At 37.1% G+C, this 19,455-nt stretch overlaps 1 protein-coding gene across 1 annotated transcript in view; it reads right to left on the reverse strand.

Annotated features, from left to right (window-relative positions):
• LOC139965575 (dynein axonemal heavy chain 5-like) overlaps positions 1–19,455 on the reverse strand; it is a 75,374-nt gene that overhangs the window by 30,498 nt on the left and 25,421 nt on the right. Inside the window, exons 25-48 of the mRNA XM_071968087.1 lie at positions 19,116–19,417; positions 18,223–18,463; positions 17,191–17,390; positions 16,729–16,882; positions 15,966–16,129; positions 15,440–15,647; positions 14,591–14,752; positions 13,573–13,797; positions 12,849–13,021; positions 12,001–12,179; positions 11,162–11,349; positions 10,068–10,262; positions 9,273–9,407; positions 8,624–8,785; positions 7,616–7,862; positions 6,821–7,062; positions 6,150–6,537; positions 5,588–5,730; positions 4,625–4,759; positions 3,828–3,950; positions 3,038–3,251; positions 2,263–2,372; positions 1,453–1,739; positions 297–489 (exon numbers count right to left, since the gene is read on the reverse strand). Coding sequence (XP_071824188.1) covers positions 297–489; positions 1,453–1,739; positions 2,263–2,372; positions 3,038–3,251; positions 3,828–3,950; positions 4,625–4,759; positions 5,588–5,730; positions 6,150–6,537; positions 6,821–7,062; positions 7,616–7,862; positions 8,624–8,785; positions 9,273–9,407; positions 10,068–10,262; positions 11,162–11,349; positions 12,001–12,179; positions 12,849–13,021; positions 13,573–13,797; positions 14,591–14,752; positions 15,440–15,647; positions 15,966–16,129; positions 16,729–16,882; positions 17,191–17,390; positions 18,223–18,463; positions 19,116–19,417 — 4,770 coding nt within the window. The remainder of the gene's footprint in view (positions 1–296; positions 490–1,452; positions 1,740–2,262; positions 2,373–3,037; positions 3,252–3,827; positions 3,951–4,624; positions 4,760–5,587; positions 5,731–6,149; positions 6,538–6,820; positions 7,063–7,615; positions 7,863–8,623; positions 8,786–9,272; positions 9,408–10,067; positions 10,263–11,161; positions 11,350–12,000; positions 12,180–12,848; positions 13,022–13,572; positions 13,798–14,590; positions 14,753–15,439; positions 15,648–15,965; positions 16,130–16,728; positions 16,883–17,190; positions 17,391–18,222; positions 18,464–19,115; positions 19,418–19,455) is intronic.

Here is a 19,455-nt window from a genome sequence, read left to right on the forward strand (position 1 = left end):
GGGCTGAGGTTTCACACTATTCTTCACAAGGATTAAACATACATATATATCTACATTGTTACTGTATTTCAATTGTGAGAAAATATTGCACATACAATATGCGTCTTCGAGTAAACACAAATAAATGAAGAATTTTATCACCTTGAAACGATGCTGATAACTTTAGGTAATTGGGTACTTCTGTAAAATCTATGAATTTTTAATTTTCTGTACTACTGATTTTTTCTCTTTGACAATTTCTAACAAGTCTTTTAACCTAGTCAGTTTGGTCAATGTGTCAGTCTGTTCATACCAACCTTGACTAAATGAACCATGGCATCTTTGAAGAAGACTAGGTCCATCCCTGCCCCTCTGACTGACTCATTATACTGGGCCATGAACATCTGCAACCTCTCCTCCAAGACTTCAAATGACTCCGCAGCCTCGTAGATCTTTGGCGAATCAAAGTCTGCATCCTCTGGCTCGTCACCTGTAGCTTCCGGAGCATCTCTATGGCAACAAGAAATAAATTTAACAAATAAATAAAAGGACACTGGGATCATAGAGAGGGAAGGTTCATTCTTTGTCATTAATAACCTTTAAACCAAGCTCATTGTTGAAAGAAGTGCCATAGCTTCCAAGTGAACACATCTTGTAAAGTGGTGTTATCTTAGGTAGGAAGTGCACTCCTCCTCTGCACATTCTCCCCTGTCGTCAAGACCCACTTGCTTCCCCTTACTTTTCCTACAAAGGATGGTATGTACACTGCTGTTTACATTCTGTGAAACACCCATTTTCTCAACATGTAGCCTACACTGTTCAACTTTGCCATCCTTTGCCCTTTTTCCCCACCCCCCTTCCCCCACTCATCTCTCCATTACCTGTAACGTACAAGCATAATAAACAAATTCTGATGCCACAAATCTTGTGACCTTCTCAATTTTCCTGATACAAGTGTCCCAAGGAGGGCAATCATATGAATACACAATCAATTTTAACAAAAGCTAGTCATAACAACCGATTGATGAACTGATGGACTGTCTTTTAGATTGTCACATGTTAAATTGTTAATACTGAAGACAGTCATATATAAATATTGTCTACTAAGCCATCAACAAGTTACAAAATCAAATTTATGCAAAGAAGAGAATTAAAAAGAAGAAAACCGGAATTTATTGTCATTATTTAAATTTGTTATAAGATAGTTTATGGGGAATCCAAAGACCTCCATGTCATGGATAAACATGTGAATGAAAACATTTACACAAGTAAATAAAAAAACAAGACGAGAAGAAGAGACAAACGGAAACAATATCGTATAAATCAAAACATTTTCATTTCTTTCTTTTTCTAATACCCTGTTATCTTCTGTTCATGAGATGTTCCTTACTTTGCACGCACCCCTGACTCAAACAAACATGGTAAATAACTATGCACATTCTCTTTGGACCGCACAATCATATTTCTTCCTACCTCATAAAATCCACAAAGTATTTATCCTTCATCACAGCTGCTTGCATCTCTTCCCCGAGATCCTCTGCGACGACCCTGTTCATGGTCTTGTTGAACCAATCGCAATCCTGTGGGCCGGTGAACCTGTCGGCGATGACTCTGGTACATTCATGCTTCCACAGCTGCATAATGACTTCCTTGGTCGGAATGGATTCTGCGACGGTGTTGATCATACCCTGCCAGATGCGGGACAGATCTCTCAGGTTGAAGATGTAGTGGAATTTGGCTGGTGTCGGCAACATCTTAATCTGTAATTGGAAACGAAATGGATATGTATTACAGATTAGGATGCTATATGAAGGGAAACGTTGTTAAAATGAAGAGTGCAGAGCAAAGTAATTGCACCAGGGAAAATGTGATGCTTGTGGCTTAAAGTTAAAGTATTTATGCGTGTAGAATGAAACTGTAAGAAGTAGAAAGGATGGTATAACATGAAAACAAAAAGACATTTTGTGGAGCAGGAATTGTTGTAATTAATACCCTACCAGTCATTTTAAGTAAGAATGAAGTGAATGAAATGAAGGAACTATCACAAAAACAGATATCCACAGAAAAACTTCTGAAAAAGATTCTGCTAGTCGAGGGCACATTCAGAACTAGTAATGTCTTCACACATCCCATAATGCAAGTAAGGTATGAATATTCACGATGCATACCACAGCAGATGAAACCTTTGTTGATTTCAAGTAACATACAAATTTTGACCTTGAAAAGTTTTATCAAAGTAAAATGTAAAAAAAAATGTAATTTTGATGCAAACAAAACTCTCACCTTTGTGAGCTGCCAGAGTCTTCTGGTAACAGGAACTAACTGATTGGCCAATTCTCTGACCTCTTCAGCAAATCCTCTGCCTTCACAGTAGTGACCAGTTCCAATTACACCTGATGAGCCAAACAAGAAACAGATAAATGTTAACACATAAAGGATGCAAAATATTGTCAGGTCAAAGTTTTATGATGTGTGAGAGTACGGGCCTTAGCTAGCCCGAGTGTGGAATTATGTAGGAGAAGATTACACCATCCTGTGCAACAAGGCTGTAGCCCCAGAAATGGCCAGAAGTCCAATGGATGATTTGAACATGGAAAGAGAAAGTAGGTATAAAAGAACAGAAAAGAAAAAGCCATTGGTGCAGTCTTTACACTTCTTAACCCTGCTGAGGCACCTTGTTAAGACTGAAGACAGGTCTAAAAGTCAGTGTGTTTTTAGGAAAGTTAAAAAGAACTGATGTAGACTTCACCAAGATACTGATGGGAAATGAAGGCTGATTTATAAGCAACTTGAAAAAAAAATGAAAAATAATACCATTTGGAATACATGCACTCTCAATCAAAGAAAAAGTTGCCAAAGGAGATGGCAGCACCTCCTCCTTACAAACCTTCCCCCCCCCCCCCCGGGCTACAAATTGCAAACCCTTCTTCCTATTTCTGGCTGAAGCCCTGTCCTATAACCCTGTACAAAGCTTGGGATATGTAACATAAGAAATCTCAAAGAGTTAAGGTCTTTCTCGATGATGAATTATAAAATATTAAAAGACATTGGTTCTAACCAAATATTTTGTCGATGGATGCATTTGAGGGTAAAGTGCAATTGAAGATGGAGAACTGTCTCTTGAGTCTCTGTGGGATGTCATTCCTGCCTCCTCCCGGCTGGATCATGGCGGCCATCATCTGAATGTCTGCTATGATAGTAAAGTCACCAGGTTTCTCTAAATTGTAGAATCCACCAAACTCCATCATCTGTCTGACAATCTCATTTGTGACCTTTCAGTGGCAAGAAATGAAAATATAAGAATGAAATCCTGCATCGTGGATATTGTAAAATAAAATATCATCAAATATGTTCATGCCATAATTTGCCTTTTAATTTTGATAATAATAATATTAATTAATAATAATAATATTAAATAATATTTTAATCTGGACCATAATTTTTCATTTAAAAAAAAAAAATTCCTCTCATGACACAATTTTAGTTCACAATGGGTAGGGCAAACATTTTACCTGGAAAATGTAAATATAGTAAATATTTTAAATAATGAATATACATATTCAACTCTGACCACAGCATCCATTGACCTTTGTCAACGGTGTACTAAATCTATTCAAATCTGAAATGATCCTTATTGCCAGTCAAACATCTTACTACAGATTTAAACATTGATGAAGATCTATTTTTTTTATTTTTTATTTGTTTATGGTAAGTCTTGAAATAGAATAAGGCTTTGGAAAGACTTACACAAATCAACTCAATTTCTACCTTTTGGGTCAAATAAATAAAAGCAAGTATTATGAAAAGTACTGAGTGATGGATGTCAAAAAGATAAACAATATATTTACCTGATCACCCCATTCGTTGATAATTGGCATATTAATGTCATCTACAAAGACGGTCATTTTCTTGCCGGCTGGGGGACCGTAGGTGTTACCCATACGTTTGTCTACGTAACTCTCAATTGTTCTCTGTAAATGTAACAACACAAAAAAAACAAAAAAAAAACAAACATGAGCATGACTGGAGGTAGTCATATAAAGAAACTTTCATAAAATCACATCTCAAAAGCGACATTCAAGCAATTATTAAAGATGCCATCAAATTTCTTCAAAATAACTACTGAATATGAAACATAAAATATTTGAAAGCCTTTCAAAACTTTAAGAATAAAATATCACATCTCAAAAGCAACATTGAAGCAATTATTAATGATGTCATCAAAATTTCTTCAAATAACTTTTGAATATGAAACATAAAATATTTGAAAGCCTTTCAAAACTTTAAGAATAAAATATCACATCTCAAAAGCAACATTGAAGCAATTATTAATGATGTCATCAAAATTTCTTCAAATAACTTTTGAATATGAAACATAAAATATTTGAAAGCCTTTCAAAACTTTAAGAATAAAATATCACATCTTAAAAGCAACATTGAAGCAATTATTAATGATGTCATTAACATTTTTCAAATAACTTCTGACTATGAAATGTAAGACATGTGAAAAGTCTTTTTCTAATACTTCAAGAATTATATAACATAACATCTTTCAATATATCATAAAGGTTTATATCATAACATAATTTATCAGAGATCTGTGAAAAGAAGCTCGCTAGTAAATGAACTTTCATCTTGACTTTACCTGAAACATGAGTGGCGTTGTGGCCGATGAAAAGTTGAAACTTTTAGCCATGTGAGCTTCTGGGTCATACTTGCCCATGTATCCCTTGATCATGACTGTCTTGGCTGTGCCTTGCTCTCCGATTAGAAGAACAGCCTATCCAAAATAAAGGAGGGTAGGAAATGGATAAAAGAAAACAACTAATTATTGAGCCAGGGGAATTGAACTCAAGCCAGAGTTTAATTTTAATAAGTAAATCAAACCAGAAAACTGGACAGCTAAGTTGTTAATAATCCTGTATTCACTGGTTTGAAGTGAATCTGGGGTAATAACTTTCCTTGCTCTTGCAAGACTTTCATGAATTTTTCTTTAAAGTGACAGGAGAGCATGTTGGTTATCTTTACTTCACTGACTTTGTTTGACTGCACAAAGTTAAGCAAGAGAACCTTGAGAGAGTTCTCCCATGAGGGTCGTGGTGGGGGGAGGGGGAGGATCCACATAAATTCGGCTCTACATCATTCTTTGACACCATTGAATATATAACACCAAAAGAATATTACTTCAATATGCAATCGTTTGATATGGTTAGTGATAAATTATGGCTTAAGAACTAGCCGACTTTTGTAATGTCACACCAGATAGTTTCACCAAAGTATTAATACAAAATCGGTGCCGACATGATCAACATTCTCCACCGAAATAGTGATCAATTGTTGCTCATAAACAAGCTACTTTCTGTATCCTTACAAGAGTTTTCTATCACAACTTTATTGGAATAAAATTAAACTGTTAGCAAACTGCTTATCCACTAGAGAGCCTGTGTAGGAGAATGTGTAAAAGTAAGTTGGCCTGACGTTTCGATCCTAGCAGGATCTTTTTCAACTTTATTGGGTAAGAAAAACCTGTGTGGACACTTTCAACATACTGCAACAGAATAGTGATAAAATTATAGCTCAACTGGCTAGGCAACCTCTCTATACTTACACCAGCCTGTTTTGCGACTGTATTAATGAGGAAATCTGAGCGGACATTGTCGACGTTTGGCACCAAGATAGATCCGTACTCTGGAGTGGTATCTGCTGGATAGATCCATTCTTCTACTTGTGTGTTCCAATGTTTCCACGTACCTAACAAAATAATGGATGAAGAAGATTAGTCGCATAATCAAAACCAAAATTTGTCATATATAAAACAATAAACAAAAAGGAAACCGTGAAGTATCACATAGATAATCTAAATGTTAAAACTGATTATTTAAGCTTGAAGATGCATCCTATGCTATTGTATACAAGAAACAGAAAGCCTCATAGCATAGAGGAATACTCTTATATTATTATCATTATAACTTCAATTCTTTCGTGGATATTCCTTTATAGCCAACAACTGTTTCTCTAAGAAATGAAGGGACTCAAGCAACCACCATTTTTCTTACCAAATTAATGAATTTATTAGCATATATAGTCTTGACTTCTGAGGATAAAATGCTAGATTGTATTAAGAATCCTTACCAAATATCATTTCGTTAACTTAATACGTTTTATCTTACCATCGCTGTCTACAAAGTAATCAAACATTGTGTCTTCGGAGTCGCCGGGTATTTCGGGGAGTTTGACATCAACCTCGTCTGAGGTCCTCATGAATTCCTCCAGCTTGGATCGGTCTTCCAACTCCAGCAGAGCTCCGACGCTCCACATCACCGCAAAGACGTAGAGGTTCTCCAGATGTTCCGGAGAGGCCCCGCCTCCTTCTTTGTCGTCCTTCCTGGGGATGAGACCCTCAAGGAGAGTGATTGCTTGCGCTATGACCATACACTCCAACACCTCCATCTTGAAAACCAGACTCTGGACGGCATGACGATAGGTGGCAGCAAACGACTTCTCGAACAGGTTGCGGATGCATTCTGCTTCTATCGGGTTACGTTTCTTCAGCCATCCCTACCAAAAAAAACCAAAAAAAATTAAATCCTCTTGTTGTGAAAATCACTTTGAGCTTCTCTGGCAATATGAATATTATTACTTTGATGATATTTTAAGAGCCATAAGAGAAGTTTGACAACACAATGTCACCATAGCAACATAAGATGAACATGGCAATCTTCAAGCATTGTGCTACCATTTAGCAATGATTTTCTCTTTACTTTATAGAGTCCTTTTAACAAAGATCAGTCTATTCATATATAAATAACAAATGGTTTACTGATTGCAATAATCTTTTCACCTCTAAAATAGGTTGCCAATCCAGTCCTGATGAACTCATGTAGACCATCCCGTTACGAGATACTGTAGCTGGGGAAGCGTTGTCGATGTTATGAGGCTCAAAGACAATCTTGCAGTTTGGCGCCATCGGTATACGATCACCGTTGGCCAAGGTTAATGTCTTGTTGTCATCCAGTACACTGTTGAGATTCTCAATCCAGATGGCATCGACTGGACCATCCAACACCAGCCAGACGTGTTCTCCTGTGATGGAAATAATGATGATATGAATAGAATGGGCACTGTGTTGGTGCAGTGATAGTACAGATTAGGTTCATACAGACAGAAGTGTGGGTGCACTGTGGCTACAGTGTGGGTTAAGTCTGGATATTGAAAATAGAGAGTGGGTACATGCAGATACAAGTGTGGTCATACTGTGGTGTTCAGTGTGTAAAGTGTGGGTGTAGTACAGAGTGGGTACAAGCAGATACAAGTGTGGTTGTATTATGGTGTATAATGTGTTAAAGTATACTTGAATTTTATGAAGGCTGAACTTTTACCTCAAGGATTTATATGTACAATACCCTACTTCATATTTACCCTGCAAACATTTCATTAACCACCTATCCTATTGACTTGCTTGATGCTAAGGCACATCAAAATCGATAAGTCATCAAGAAATATTAGACAAAACAAAGCCACTACACTTTGCCAGTCAACATTCTCCTCAATCAATCAATCAATCAATCCAACTTATTTACATGACATTCAACAAGAAAAATGGACCACAAATTTTTTGTTGTATTAAAATTTGTACCTTTCTTTGCTCTCAAAGTCCTTCTCCATAAAGTTGAGAAGATACCGTCTGTCCAATCATTGGTAGCGACATCCAAACGCCCAAACATCTGAGGAGCAGTGATGGCTTTTGGATTCATTCTCATCTCCTTGTGAGGACTTCCGCAGTCACTCATGGCCTTCATCAGCATATGAATACAGCAGGTCTTACCGGCACCACTTGGCCCCAAGGCCATCATACCATGACGGACTCGCTGGGTCTCGAATAACTGAAAATAGATGGATACATCAGATCGAATCTGAAAAACTAGGGTCGACAAAACTAAAACAGGCATTGTAAAAAAGAAAGGAATCTGGTCACAACTCAGAAAGAAACACTGAAGTATAAAAGACGATAAAGTTGAGACTGAGTAACCAAAATATTTCACAGAGATATAACCAATAATGAAAAGCGTTAACAAGTTCTGTATGTGAATTGTAAAATAGCCATTTCCAACAATTTTTACTAAATTTATCAAGTTTTACACAAACATGAAATCATTGCAACTTTCAAACCAAGGAGACCCTCTTTATTTTTTATTCCAGAAATGTACCTACATGTGGCCAAAGTTAATTATTTCATAACTGTTCTCAAAATTCCATACACACTTAATATTAGTATGTAAAATATACAAACAGTTAATTAAGTTTTTTTTTTAATTCTTCTTTTTTTGTTGTCATAATTTGAAAAAACAATACAAGACTTATCTCACTAAAGAACTAGCTGTTTATGGAATTATCATTTCCACCAGTGTCAACAACTGACAAAAGCAAACCAAAAACCCAGCACTTAATGTTAATCACAAAATCAAACAGTTTATATGTCGTTAACAACAAGCAAAAGGTGAACAGCCAAGTACAAACACATTTCAATATGAATATTTTAAAACCAGTCAACTTTTGCAAGGGTTTACTGCATCACTCTGAATTAAAATGAAAAAAAAATGTTTTACTTTCATGTATATCAAGGGACTATGGAAGACACACTAACCTGGATAAGCTTGAGTGTCCATGCAGGATGGTTGACCAATCCAGCTTCCTCTACCCTGTTTGCGATGGCTGTTTCCAGCTCGGGGTAACCGGCTTTATCGAGAGTGATCCCTGGGAACAGGTCATTAATCAGTGACAGGAATAGAGGTTCATCTTCATCCACCTAAAAAGTCAAATAAAAACATCAGAAAAAAGTTTAGTCTGTTTAATTTTGTTGAGTTTTCTAGCAAAGGACTAAAATATTTATTTTTCATGCAACACATTCACTCATGCTTTTAGTGCATTGCTCAGTACAAGCACTAAAGGGAGACTTTCCACTTGCTCACAAAAGTACAGTTATAAGGTAGTCTGCATGTTACCAGATGTTGAAGTTAACCAATTCAATCAGGAACCATCACAGGCTAGGTTGGTTATGTTGGGTACTACTGGTATGAAAATAATGCAGGCCTAGATCGATTCTTACTCATCTTAAAACGTGAAAGGCTCTTGTGGGGTGCACATAAAAAGAATAATACAACTGTTACAGCTATATCTTTGAGTGAGGGGGAGGAGGATTAGGGTGACTTTGGGACCATAGTAATGCTTGAAGACCTAACTAGAAGTACAGATACAACACAGGACAAATGGTCACAGTGTCCTAACAAACTCACCAGCTTTGAGAGGTTCATATCTCTGAGGACTCTCATGACAATAGTGTCCTCGCTGTCTGTGGGATTGGCCCTCTTCGCAGCTCCGAGAGTTCTCAGCACGGATAGAATGTTACGCAATCCAAAGTCATAATGAACCTGAGGGATGCAGAAAACAGAGTGTTACCATAGCAATGAAGATCAAGAGATAATTCTGATGAAGCTCAAGAAAGAGTCCCTATTTTATCTGGATTTCTAACTTTTGGGTAATATAGTAGTTTAGTGAACAATATCCTAATGGTCTTATGGGTACCCAAGCCTTGTCTACCCTCCCTTCTCCCTTCTTCCAATTCAATGCACACTTTTTGTGTCGAAAATTCAGGTATAGAATTTTAATGAATCTTGGTAACATTAGTTCATATCATGTGAAGGTTTATTGGTGTGAATCTTGCAGAACTGTTATACAACCAAACCACATCTTGGACCTCTGGCCTTACCCCCTCCTTAAGAGATAATTGGTCCTTCGATGCCATTTAGTTTACAGTATGGTTGAGTACCTGTTTCACTTTGATGAATCTTCCCATGAAACAGCCTCAATAAGCTACCCCCTCTGCTTCAATAACTGCCCCCCCATGGATGGACCCTACCCCCCCCCCCCCACGGAAAACAAGAATCTAGCCATCAGGCCACACAAATTCCCCAACCAATATGGACAGCAAGAATGAAAATCAGTGACAGGACGGTTTGGCGGATCAATCCTATACAGAACAGAACCATTTTAGTAAACCTGTTTACCATATTTGTCATAAGTTTGATTACCTGTTTACTCAGTTGTTCCTCACATAGCTTGTACAAAGTGAAGAATTTCCTGGCCAGGATGATGTTCTGCATGAAACCGCAACTGGCCAGTTTGACACGGATGATGATTTGCCTGTCCGGGACCATCATGGCCACGGTTCTGAAATTGATTTTCAAGTTTTCGGGCAGTTCTTGACGTCCCGCGTAACCTGGATTCTGTATTGAATGAAGGAGAATGAAGCAGTGTTTAAAGGTTTATGGACAGGTAGCTACAACTTTACTCTATTTAATAGCAAATTACATCTACTTTTCACATATTCCATCAAATCCTTGAAATTTGATTTCAAAAAGTGAAAAAGTGGGAAATTTTGAGCTTCACAAACGTAAGAATGGATAACCGCCTCATAACGTATTGATTTTTTGTGACGTAGTATCGAGAGGCGCAGACCGTATGTTAAATGTGAAGTTCTGCGCACTATCTTTTAACGTTGATTTCGCTTGGTAACCTCGAAAATGGAAGCTTCAAAACAACCCGAAATTTCCAGTCCAGAGGTTTCGGACGACCAAACGTGGACAGCAAGTGAGGAAGAAAGCTCTTTGGAATACGAAATTCCGAACCAAGAGGAAATTAGGCCCTATCAATTTGAGCCAGAAGCCGATGAAAGTGACAGCACCACAGACTCTGAAGGTCAACCTGACAACCATGAAAATCCACGGCGTCTGTTGAATACTGACTGGTGAGAATACGTGTAGGCTTATATTTCCACTGTTAGTGTTACTGCAACCTCCTACTATACAACGCCGCGGCATTCTTACTCAAAACTCTCTCCAAACTTAAGACTTTGAACAGTATTTCCCCAAATAAAATTGAATACGATGTAGTCATACAGAATTAGAATGTAAACAAATTAATTCTCTTTTAAACAGCGTTTAGAATAAACGAATAAGGATGTACGAAAACAAATTTGTCAACGAACGAAATGGTAACGATTACGTGCTTTGGGTATAGCATAAACCTTTAACACTTTGTGTGTCTGTACAACATACAGAGATATATAGATTCGAGTACTTTAGTATTTATGAGGATATACTTATTCAAGTATTCCAAAACTTACCATGGTCAAGAAGATACCAAACTCTGGATTCATGTCCACGGTATCACCATCTGTGAAGATAAATTTCTTCTTCCTTTCCTTCTTGGCGGTCAGGACGATGTAGATCTGCTGAGCAGCCACTGAGAGGACGGGTAAATCGATACGGTTGAACTCGTCGAAGCATCCCCAACTACCGGACTGAGCGAGACCTTGAGAAAGAGGAAGCAAGAACAGATCGTTGAATTAGCCAACTGCTTAATTGTTTGAAAACATGCCTCGAGACCTTTTATTGCAAATATAAGCCTATCAATTTGTTTGGAACGAACTGAACAGAAAACTTTATCTCAAGACATTTGTTCTAGTCTCTAGTCTCAAAGTTCACAAATATCTTTGTGAGGAAAAATGATTTAAGGAAAGCAGTCAATGGAACTTAACTTTTACAAATATATACAGATGATATTCCTTCCAAGTGAAATAGGTTTGTCACAGGTAGTATCTGGGCCTAGCCAGAATATGGTAATGCCTCAAAATACTAACCCTAATACTAAACCATTTGCTAATGGATAAAAACCCATCAGACACCCCCTACCCCCATCCCCCAACAAGAAAAAGTAGTTGTTGGATCGCATAGATATTGTGTTGCTTCCTATAGAATCTACCTGGCACTTTTCGAGACACATTGACTTCATTTTTAATCCGTCCATATGCAGCCTCTATTCACTGATGAACAGCTTACAATATCTGTGTCTTCGACATGCAATGTTTGAACAAAATACGTAACATTGAACAATTTCCTTCCCAAATTTTAATTCTGTGCTTTATCTCAACAGAGCTATTCTTATCATATCACTGCTAAATACCTTTGTAAATCCTTCCTAGACCTCTGAAGTCCATCTGGTCGGAGCAGTTGAAGACCACCACATACTTTCCGAGGGCCCTGCCCATGTCTTTAGTGGTTTCTGTCTTGCCTGTCCCTGCAGGTCCAGCTGGAGCCCCTCCCATGCTCATACCAAGGGCCTGAGATAGAGTAATATAACATCTGAAAAGCACAAAAAGTTAGATGATTGAAAATACAGCGACAAAGGTAAAATTCACAAACACATGAAGGAGACTTTACTTACAAGGAAACTATTCTTTTTTCTTTCAATTTTACTCTTTATTTTTTTTACTCTTAATGTCTCTTTTGATTCATTCAACAGCTACTGATATAATACTGAGCTGCTGTAGTAACTGTAATACTGCTAAATATATGAGAGCTAGTTTTTAGTCTTTATTTCATTATTTGAAATGTTACCTTGACCAGTCATATTTTACATGCCAGATAATTATGGACAATTAGGAAAGACATCTAAATATAATTCATTATCATGGTTTAGCATGTAACATGAATCATACCGAACAGTCAACAATGTAATGTCGAAAAATCTGAGAACAGCCCACAAAGCCCACTCATAGCAGAAGAGTCACCACCCTCCCCCCCCCCCAAAAAAAAAAAACTTACCAACCTGTATAGGTTTTATATTACTCAGGAGTCACTAATGTGGTCAGATAGTTAAACTTAACAAGGAGTTCATTTCACAATAAAGGAACGCTAATGACCAGTTGTAGTTCTGGAGAATCGCTTTATTACACTAATGACAGTTTTTGGAAACAAAAACATTAGAATATAAACTTGAATTTTTACTCTGCTGCCTAACATGAAACAGACCTATCAGTCAAAGGTGTGATGACCAATCTCTCGGTGCATCCCAGGAATTCATCCTGGTAGATGAAGTCGACATCGGTGATGGACACGATCATCTTGTCGCTGTCTTCGACAAAATAAAAACGAGACTGCTTCAGCCACTCAAAGTCGGTGGGGGTCTTGATGTGTAAACGAACCTGTTGAGTGAAAAACAATGAGCAATACAAATAAAATATCTCAGGATACAAAAATGAAAGTTTACTTTCAATGCAAGAAATATGCATTTGTTCTTGCTTAGCTATGACACACCTCTATAAAGGAGTGTTTTTTGAGTAAATATGTAATACATATTCGCTTAATATTTATTTATACATATATTTCAACCATGCAAAAAAAAAACCCTATCTTCTTTTCGATGCTGCTTAAAAGACACCCTCCCAACCCCCCCCCTCCCCCCGAAAGGAAAAATATATATGCAATGCCAAATGTGATGGAATCTGATAAGCTGAAAGTTGTCAACTATTGCTTTTGGATTTAGAGAGATTTTGTCTATGGTCAGATATTTCTGTCAAAATGAACAAGTGATTTGACTTACTACCTATCAAAAAGAAATAATAAAAGGAGGGTAGCTCTGTGACAGAATAACAAAAGACGGATAGGCCTGTGACAGAATAACAGAGACAGGTAGCTCTGTGACAGAAGATACCTTCTGTAAATGTTGTAAGCTATAATGTAAGCTTTCTCTTACCAGGTCATCAAAGATGTCCCTCTGGTGGACGTGTATCGTGATCAGGGTCTCAAACTTTGTCCTCTCCGTCTTGGTCAGGTTCCTGGTCGTCTGCTCAATCAGGAGATTGAGCAGCTCCAGGAACGCCTGGTTGGTCTGCTGCATCACCTTACGGTCGTATTTAGCGTTGGTGAGAGCTTCCGTCGCATCTCTGGTCCAAATCATCTGGATGCCCAGTAACCCGACCTGGAGGAGATGGAGAGGAGACACTAATGAAGTCTAAGCTAGAGATTAAATGGTGTGGTATCATTCAAAGCACTCATCTATCATCTACGATTGATTGATGCAGGGTATCTTGTTGACAGTGAGCTAACTTGGATTATTTGACAAGGAAATGAAGTTTTAACTTGTAAAGCAGACCTTTGAAATTGTTCCACGTTCATTGCAAGTAAATACCACACCTATCATGTGTAGCATGTGTCAAGAACTTTTTGGTGAGGACCCCATTGAACTGATGTCTGCTTACCCCACCCCCCCCCACCACTTGATGAAGTCATCAACGAACACAGCTTTATTGATACTGTCAGTGTAGCAAAAATAAAGACACCATCCAAAATATATTTGTCCGCTGAAACTTTATTAGCGAGCAATCAATCCTATTATTTATGAACATTTCATAACCCAGATGCTTTCATAATGGTAAATAAATTGCATGGAAATTGCAGTTTTCAACATTTGCAATTTCATGACTGAACATGAAACTTTACTAGTGAAGATGATGAGCTGTGTTGTCAGTGAATTTTGTATGAAGAGCTATCCAAACCTTACCAAAAGCAACACCAACAGTAACTTTGATCTGAGCTGGACTCAGCCCCAGATTGACAGGATATGCCCAACAATTCACACTAACTTGTACAGCATAGAGGTTATTGGGCTTGAATACTGCCATAAATATTCATAAAGACGTAAGAAGACTTTTAAGATATTTTTCTTTAGTGTTTTCTTAGAAATTTTACTCCATTGTCCTAAGAATTCTCACCTGAGATGGGTAAGTGTTGAGGAATTCAATCAGGTTAAAGCTAGAGTCCTGTATGGCCATAGCTGCCATACGTATAACACCATGAAGTGATTTCTGTGCCATCATCATAAGTGCCATCAGCCACAGCTCCACGTTACCCTCTGCTCTCACAAATTTCTCCAGCTGAGTAAAATAAATAGAGTTATCTCATAAAGTTTATTATCAGTTCTAGAGTTTCTTGTGTAAGGGATATTCTGGGAGGATGATATTGTACATTACACAGCAATGCTTTAAACTTTCTGCAACTTTAAATAACAGTACTTGGTAGCCATTTTGAATTTTTTAAATGAATTTATAAAATTTGGTGATATTTTGTGGGGAGTGATGATGTCATCAATGCAAGTTGAAAATGGCATCCAAAAAGGCAAGTAAAGTTTCTTTTTTCAAAGAGATGCACTTTTGATGAGAAAAATATTCCAAATGTTTTACATTTTACGGCAAAATCAACAAGAAGATTGTAACACTTGAGTACAGCTCTTGAATAACATCTACCATAATAACATCATTGACCACCCACTGTGACCCACTTTTCAGAAGTTGGGGAGGGATCTGTCAAATTGAAGTCAAACTCTGTTTCATTTCATTCAACTACATCTCAAGTAGTAACAAGATATTGAGATGAAGTTTTCCACTAACGCTGTGGTATATTTTTCTCCTCCATATAAGCCTCAACTTGTCTGCCACTGATATATCCCTTTAAGAACCATTACAAGATTTTTGATTTTTTTTTGTTGTTGCTTTTTTGTTTTTTGTTGTTGTCTTTTACCATATTTTCTTTTGCATGAATAGAAAAAGGATTCAATTAAATACCTCAATTGTTTCTCCTTCCGATGAATGAATCGCCAAGATTTTGTCGTAATCCTTCTCGTGGAACTTGACATTCTTGGTGTTGTCGAAGATACTGAGCAAGTGCGCCTGGATGGTGTGAGAGTCGCTGGCCTGCCCGAGAATCTCAAGCAAGGCGGGGTCAGAAACGAAGAAGAATCGAGGGAACAGAAGGCGTTTCTTCTCCAAGTAGCTGGTGAAGAGAAAAGAGAGGGAATGCCTTAAAATGTCAGTAGTGAGTTACTATATAAAATGAAAACAAAATTAACTTGAAACAATAAAGCTCATTTGTATTATCCCTTCTCCACAAAAATCTCTTTAAACCATTCTAACAAATATCAGCACTTCAAATTTCATAAACTGTGACTCCAACCTGTGTAGTTGGATTCACGAAAAACAAACTGATCACAAATTTCTTCATTAATACACAACTTGATTCTCTTATAATTTTTCATAATTCTTTTTGGTAAAAAAACTGATGCTTTTGAGTGTAAATAACAGAAAGACCAACCCAGTGAGTGACTTTTGGCAGAGTTCAAGCTGCTCCAACAGATGAGGTAGCAGCTGGCCCATGGTCTCATCCCCAACACAGCACTGTACAACATTGGTGTTTTCATGTGCTCGGACCATTATCTTCTGCCAGGACTTGTCTATGTTGCTGAATCGTTTGGCTTCCTAAAAATCAAATGAAGGAAAAGATTGAGAAAAAAATCATTTAGGGGTTTGTCGTCATCAAATCCAGAATGTTTATATTACATGTCAATACTAGAAGTTTTACAGAAAGTAGTTCTGTTTACATTTCAATATAAAACTTTATATATCCCTTGTCCAAACATAGAAGCATACCCTACAGTACAATGGTGAAAAAGATATACACAAATACAGCCAATATATGAATGACTATGAATCCCTCTGTCTGTTTGTCTGTCTGTCTATCTGTAGAACTGTCTGTCTATCTATCTGTCTCTGTCTATCTGTTGATCTGTCTCTGTCTATCTGTCTGTCTGTCTATCAGTTTATCTATCTATCTGTTGATCTGTCTATCTGTTGATTGGTCTGTCTATCTATCTGTCTGTCTATCTGTCTGTCTGTCTATCTGTTGATCTATCTGCCTATCTGTCTATCTCTCTGTCTGTCTATCTGTATATCTGTTGATCTGTCTGTCTATCTATCTGTCTCTGTCTATCTGTCTGTCTGTCTATCTGTCTGTCTGTCTGTCACCTATCTATATATTTATGCAGTTAGTCAAGTACAGTGTTATGGTAAGTACTTACCTTAGGCAACTGTTTGGCAATGTCACCGCCAACAAACACAGCTTCTAGGTAAACCCAAAGGTTTTGTACTTGCATCCACTGTTCGATTATCTCACTGGTGTTTGAGAGATTCTGAACCCAGAGCTGGATGGACTTCTTAAAAGGAGCATTGTATCTGTACGGAGAAGGGAAAATTAAAGGCATCATCAGTGACATGGAATGTAGCAAGAGCATACTCTCTCTTAAATTACTACCTAGGATGAAATATAGTACATCTCTTCAATATTGTCTCCTTCCACAGACTTTACATAAAGGAGCATTATATGCTGATAAACTGAATGAAAAAAAAAACGACAATTTAAACAAGAAGTTCCTGAATATAAAACTACATACAGAAAGGTGATTTCTTCCTGTTTGTTGGTCTGTGACAGATCAAAACTGGAAATCAGTCTGAAGTCATTCATATTGCATGACTTTTCTCACCTGTTACTGAGCAGAGAGCCAAGAATCATTAAACTGTCCTCCATGAAGCTAACCAATTCACTGATGTTGTCACCACGTAGCAACAGCTCTCCACGGTTCTTAAAGTTAGCAAAGATGAGATCTCTGGCGCTCCATTCAGCTATAGTGGCCTTCAACTTGGCTTCAATGTCCTTCTCTTTAACAGCTGAGATGCAAATATCCTGGAACACACAAAAATAAATAAATAAATAAATAAATAAAACAAGAAAAGTCAACTCCTGCTTCATAATTCACATTCGAAGAAAAGCGTCTTGTTGTCAACAACTGTTAATTGTGGTTAAAATATTATTAAATCCATCAAAAGTACTGTACTAATAAAGGGATATTTTGACCAATTTTTTTTGTCAATTTGGTATACCCATTTTTTTATGCAAATTTTTTTCTGCTTGTGATATTTTGGAACTGAAGATTCCAGCATCAAAAGAAGATTACAACTGATCAAGCCGATGCAATTGACGAAACTCTTCATTGTTATGTGAATTAATTAAGTTAATTAGTGACAGTGGATTCTTTTATTTTGTATTTTTATTAGTTTCAAATAATGCATATCTCACATTACCATAGCAAATTGGAATTTTCATAAATTGTGCTTTTCTTTTCATTAATCAAAACAAAACCTAACATAGTCAATCAGGACAATTTCCTAATGCTAATAACACTCTATACTGTCCTCTGAAATCATGCTTCAGAGCACTCGTATTAACAGTATGAACAATTCCTAATCTTTCTGTCACAGAAGTATGATATTCATACTGATCATACTGTCAGTATATGTGCTACAAAGCGGTTCATATATAGAAACATATTGTTTTAACTGGGTGCTTAACAAGTCAAGCTAATGAATCACATTTTTGTATGACTTGAGTGTTAAACATTTCATTTCATTGTCAACAAAATTCCCACAGGCTGAAAACCAACACTGCAGCTAATAGCTGCAACTTGGATTTGTAATACAGACAGAAGAAAACCGACACAAATATTATTATTATTTACTTCGATATCTTCCTTTGATTCCAGGAGAGGTGCCTCCATGATATTTCTCAGACAGAAGGCTTCATTTTCCACATCAAAGAAGTGTCCGGTGGTATCTGCCATCCTATCCCAATGTCTCTTCTTCATGGCTTTATTGGTCATCAACTCTAAGAGAGGACAGGTCTCATTAAAGTCGTCAATCTTCTTCTTGAGGGCATTGAATGCTGGCCATTCCTTGAGGGCACGGGGTAACTTTCGGCACCTTTTGGAAAAGAGAAGAAAGTGTTGAAAATAAAAACATTAAAAGAGAAGGGAAGAGGTAAAAGAAAAAAAGAAGTTTCCACAAATAGTATATTTACTGAATTTTAAGAAACATACAGTACGAGAGAAATGTTTAAATGAAGGGTTGGAATATTTTGGGTTCCAAATTTTTAGATTTTTAAATTTTTTCACACACTTTAAACAATTACTTAAATGTTTTCATTGACTTGTTTTTAGACACTTGGAGAAGATCACTTTTTGTTAAACATTAATGTTAAAAAAAATGCCTGTGCTAGCTTGGAGGCTGACTTTACCATGCTGTAATCAACAAAATAAACAAGTCAACAAAAATGTTTGTTTTTTTAGTCAATCTCTGGAGAATATCATGCTTAATAAAAAATATCACGCTCTCTGACTTTTATACATTTACCTACACTAGTGGCCACAGGTAAGCAGTTTGCTAACACTTGTTTTTCTCTATTTGGTTTTCAAAACTATTTTTAGTATAACACACTTACCACAACATAAGAAACAGATAATATCTTTGCAATATAAAGGAATCAAACTGTATTATTCAGGTTTTTAAAAAGTCTATGGACTCAGAGAAAATGAACAAAGAAGGCCGGATAAATTGTTGTCATTTCCTCTTTTACCTGTTTTGGAAATCGATCAATTCATTGTTGATCTTCTCAATGTCTACGTCCACCCAGAGGATGTCGAAGTAGCCGTTGACTCTGTCAATCACGTCGTTGTAGAGGCTGTATAACTTCTGCAGGAGGTTCAGTTCCTTCTTGATCTTAAGTAATTCTGGGTAGTCCGTGACGGGTAGACCAAACAGCTCTTCCCCTCCGGTGTAGGTGATGTACTTACGGAAAAGTCCATCAAACTGATTCTGAAAGATGACCAGCCTGTCGCTGGCCTCCTTGGGCGATGTCCCAGGGACCATCGGTCCGCTCTGAATAACAACGTGCAAAGAAAATGAACAACAGAATT

Source organism: Apostichopus japonicus, chromosome 3 (assembly GCF_037975245.1).
Source record: "Apostichopus japonicus isolate 1M-3 chromosome 3, ASM3797524v1, whole genome shotgun sequence".
Classification (NCBI taxonomy): Eukaryota; Metazoa; Echinodermata; class Holothuroidea; order Aspidochirotida; family Stichopodidae; genus Apostichopus; species Apostichopus japonicus.